We start from the raw sequence: 4,478 nt of genomic DNA, 5'->3' as shown, positions 1-4,478 counted from the left end.
AACAATTTTGTGTTTAACATACCAGCATTTCTACGACAAAAATGCATGTCTGCCACTAAACTCCACGTATTGGTTTGTGGGTTGTAAACTTCTACACTTTTGCGTACAAGGGGTCCATCGTGACCCCCAACTGCATATAATAAACCATCTACAACTCCTACACCTAAAAAAAAAAAAGAAAAAGAAATGAAGAAAATCACATTTAAAAACACAAAATTATTCTGGAACAAATCATTTTATTAAGTCATGGGAATATTTTGTCAGGACTGGAAACAAAATTTAAAACTGCATCAAACTCTAACAATTTATTGATGAAATTTACAATGAAATAGAAATTAATTTAGTTGGAAGAAGGAAAATTGACAATCTGGTTTAGTTACAAATCAGTCAATTAAATGTTGCACAAAACTGTTTATGTTATAAAAAATCTAGAAACTTTAAGTGACATGAAGTAAATTGTTTTTAACAGTGGAAGAGAATAAAGTTATAAATAACAGAATATAGATTATTGGATTTGAAAAGAACCCTTTGACTTTTTCTCCCTCCAAGTTGAACCGAATATTCTTCTACATTCTATTATTTGCAGGTTTTTCTGCTTCAAGTTTCACTGTTAAAAAGAATCCATTTGTTGTCCAAAGACATTCTGCTTACCAGCTCCGCTTCTTCTGCAAGACATTTCTGCAGCAGGGTGCCAACAGTTTGCTTCCGGGTCAAAATATTCCACTGTACTTAAACATTGTCTGGAACAACCATCATACCCTCCGACTGCGTAAAGGAAACCTGCCACAAAAGAACCAAAACATTAAGAAACAGAAGTAAAACCGAGAGAGACACAAAAGGAAAACAACAGTATCGGATTATTAAGAACATGGTTTGAGAATGTTTCTTCAACAGATGTGCAAGAGAGACGATTGCGCTGGTTTGGACATGTGGTGAGAATGAATGAGGATAGCTGCATGAAAAAGTGCCACTCCCTAACAGTTGAGGGAACCCGTGGAAGAGGTAGGCCCAGGAAGACCTGGGCTGAGGTGGTGAGGCAAGACCTTCGAACATTGGACCTCACCGAGGCGATGACTACTGACCGAGACCTTTGGAAATGTGCTATGCGTGAGAAGACCCGGCAAGCCAAGTGAGATCGTTGCCAGTGCCCCTGGACTGGCTCTTGTGCGGGTGGCACATAAAAGACACCATTTCGAGCGTGGCCGTTTTCGTGCGGGTGACACGTAAAAGCACCCACTACACTCTCTGAGTGGTTGGCGTTAGGAAGGGCATCCAGCTGTAGAAACTCTGCCAAATTAGATTGGAGCCTGGTGTAGCCATCCGGTTGCACCAGTCCTCAGTCAAATCGTCCAACCCATGCTAGCATGGAAAGCGGACGTTAAACGATGATGATGATGATGAAGAACTGGCAAAACAAAAACAGAGAAACAGTTAGCGAGGGAGAAAAGGAGATTTTAAAGCAAAAACTAACACAGAATGACTGATTTCTTTAACACACACACAAGGGAAATTCTCAGCTAATCTTTCTACATTGTGATGGGGATGAGTGAATATACATCGGCAATGGAAATCTTTCAACTAGCACAAAGCCACACTCCTTTAATACTACTCCCTACTCCCAGTTGAAGGGATTTTTGTGTTGTAAGGTACTCGCTGACCCTGTTGGTGCTGGTGCAATGTAAAAAGCACTCAGTACACTCTGTAAAGTGGTTGGTGTTAAGAAGGGCATCCAGCCATAGAAACCATACCAAAACCAATGCCTGGAGCCTGGTGCAACCCTCTGGCTTGACGACAATTCCTAGTCAAACCCTCCAACCCATTCCAGCATGGAAAACGGATGTTAAATGATGGATGAATGGAAAAACACCAAGAACAGAATATATTTAAAGAGCAGGGGACATTTATAAAGATGTAAAGGGATTTAACTGGTCTAAATCATTTAATCTGTATGAGGTCTTTGTCATGCTGGAGCATTTAATGAGATATTTCATATTCCTCCATCAATAAGGATTTTACAATTTGATGTGTGACTGTGTGGTTGATATAGGTGTAAGCGTGGTTGTGTGTGGTCACAAACCCATATGATCTTGGGTTCAGTCAGTACCAGGGGCAGGTGTCTCCAACTATAGCCATGGGGCAAACCTTGAGAGTGGATCGGGGAGACAAAAAGTGAAAGAATAGTGTTAATAGTGTGATGCAGGGGTAATTAATGGTAAAAATAATTGGTACAAGGCCACAAATGTTAGAGGAGAGGATTGTTGATAATTGGTATATTACTGGTACTTAGTTTGGCAATCTAAGATGATAGCAAAAACCAAAGTTAATCCAGAAGATATTTGAATGGAGAATAAAAAGGGAGACAACTAGATAATGCAAGGTATTTTTGGTTGGCAGTGTACGGCTATCATGACGGGAAGGAAATTGCCAAGGGATGCCATCTGCACGAAAAATAAAAATTAAGTTAGGGACGTCATAATGTAATAGGGAGAAACAATTTAATTACGGAAAGGCAGTCATGATGATGATGATGATGATAATGAAACAGATGCCCCATTTCTTGGTAGCAAAATTTGAATTTTAAAAAAATGCAACTAAATACAGAAAGTCCTTTGCCGAATTTTGCAGTCCCTGTGTCTTAGCAACCCTCTACAGTTTCAGAAGCTTGGACCAAGACGACGACGATGATGATGATGAAGATAATAATAATAATCACCTCCCACGACTCCTACTCCAACGCTGCTTCTTCGGATACTCATTGGTGCAACTGATTTCCACAGGCCTGTCTTTACATCATAACATTCAGCACCATCAAGTCCTGGGATGAGCAAAAAAAAAAAAAAAAGAAAAAAAAAACAATTGAAAACAAAAAAGACTTTTTAAAGCAAAAAGTGAAAGAATTTCAAAGGGAAAGATGGCAAAATAAAGGATAACAGTGGATTAGAGATTATTATATTTTTTTAAAGTATTTTCTTACCTGACGAACCATCGAAGCCACCAACTGCGTAGATGAGATCATTTAGTAAGGCAACTCCTAATGTACTTCGACGGGCTTTCATACTCTGACATGTGATCCAGACGTCTTTGACAGGGTCGTAGGCATCGACTGTCCGTACTCTCAGTGAACCACTGAAGCCACCCACAACATAAACCAAACCATTAACAACAGCCACACCTGAAAGATGCAAATTTATTTTTACTTAAATTAAAAAGTAATTTTCTCAGGTGACTGAACCCTTTAGCATTCACATTACTCCATCAAATATAATGCTTTCTTGTTTTTAAAATAACAATGTGGGTTAAGTGTGTGAAGTTAGATCTGGCCAGTTTAAACATTAATCAGGTAGAGTATTCAGGCCAGATATAGTTTCAATGCTAAAGGGTTCAATCTACAGAATTGTAATGGAGCCATCTGAGTTCAAATTTGGTGTAGATTCACTTCTGCATTAATTATTTCCTCCGTTTTGGTTTCTCTTTTTTAAATGAAAATAGCTTTTGTTGATAAATGGAGTCCCAAGTTGATGAGAAAAACACTATTTACTTGTAAACAACAACAAGTTTGAATAAATGATGTATGCTTGGGTGGAAGGCCTACCATATTTTATATTCATTCTTCAAAAGTAACATTTTAAGAAATTTTTGATATTTGCAAATAAACAGTTGGTGTAAATATTCTTTCACATTTGTCTGTCTTTCTCAACTATAAAGTGTGTCTCCTTGTTGAATGAGGGAAACCTCGTTCACTTGAGCAACTTACTTCCATTATTTTCGATGTTTTGGAGAGAAAGAAAGAAAAGAATCTGTCAAATATATAACTGCAAAAGTAATTCCCAAACCAAGAAAGTGATAGCAGACTGTCTCAGAATGTTGATAGGGTCCTTTTTGATATCATCCAGCCTGAGGTTAATGCTGGCTCTGTGGTACAAACTTTCTGTTTTAAAGTGATTTCAATTACAACCTTTCATTAGAATTCCATGTTAATTTATGTTCCTAACACCAGATAATTAATGAAAAAGCTACTTTACTAAATTCTTTGTTATATTAAAAAATAACTGAAATAATGGCAGTGTGCCTCAACAGAAATGTGGAAACAAAAGGGCGAAAAAATACCAACTCTAAGGCAAAAATCTAAAAGCTTCATTTTATTTTTCAGGTTTGTTAATAAAAATATCTATTGTGGATCTTTACATGAAATTAATCATTTGGAAATAATACAATGCCATGTAACTCTTACAGAAGCACATCATATATATCATCATCATCATCATCGTTTAACGTCCGCTTTCCATGCTAGCATGGGTTGGACGATTTGACTGAGGACTGGTGAAACCGGATGGCAACACCAGGCTCCAGTCTAATTTGGCAGAGTTTCTACAGCTGGATGCCCTTCCTAATGCCAACCACTCAGAGAGTGTAGTGGGTGCTTTTACGTGTCACCCGCACGAAAACGGCCACGCTCGAAATGGTGTCTTTTATGTGCC

General features: G+C 38.1%; 1 protein-coding gene across 2 annotated transcripts in view; it reads right to left on the bottom strand.

Annotated features, from left to right (window-relative positions):
* Window positions 1-4,478, bottom strand: part of LOC106869033 (kelch-like protein 2) — a 28,432-nt gene that overhangs the window by 3,053 nt on the left and 20,901 nt on the right. For both annotated transcript variants that reach the window (XM_052966849.1, XM_014914535.2), the window contains 4 exons: window positions 2,975-3,172; window positions 2,714-2,815; window positions 652-780; window positions 23-163 (listed from right to left, as the gene is read on the bottom strand). In XM_052966849.1, coding sequence (XP_052822809.1) covers window positions 23-163; window positions 652-780; window positions 2,714-2,815; window positions 2,975-3,172 — 570 coding nt within the window. The remainder of the gene's footprint in view (window positions 1-22; window positions 164-651; window positions 781-2,713; window positions 2,816-2,974; window positions 3,173-4,478) is intronic.

The sequence above is a fragment of the Octopus bimaculoides genome, chromosome 4 (genome assembly GCF_001194135.2).
Source record: "Octopus bimaculoides isolate UCB-OBI-ISO-001 chromosome 4, ASM119413v2, whole genome shotgun sequence".
Classification (NCBI taxonomy): Eukaryota; Metazoa; Mollusca; class Cephalopoda; order Octopoda; family Octopodidae; genus Octopus; species Octopus bimaculoides.
Note: the sequence above shows the minus strand (reverse complement) of the source record. Positions and strands in the feature narration are given on the sequence as shown.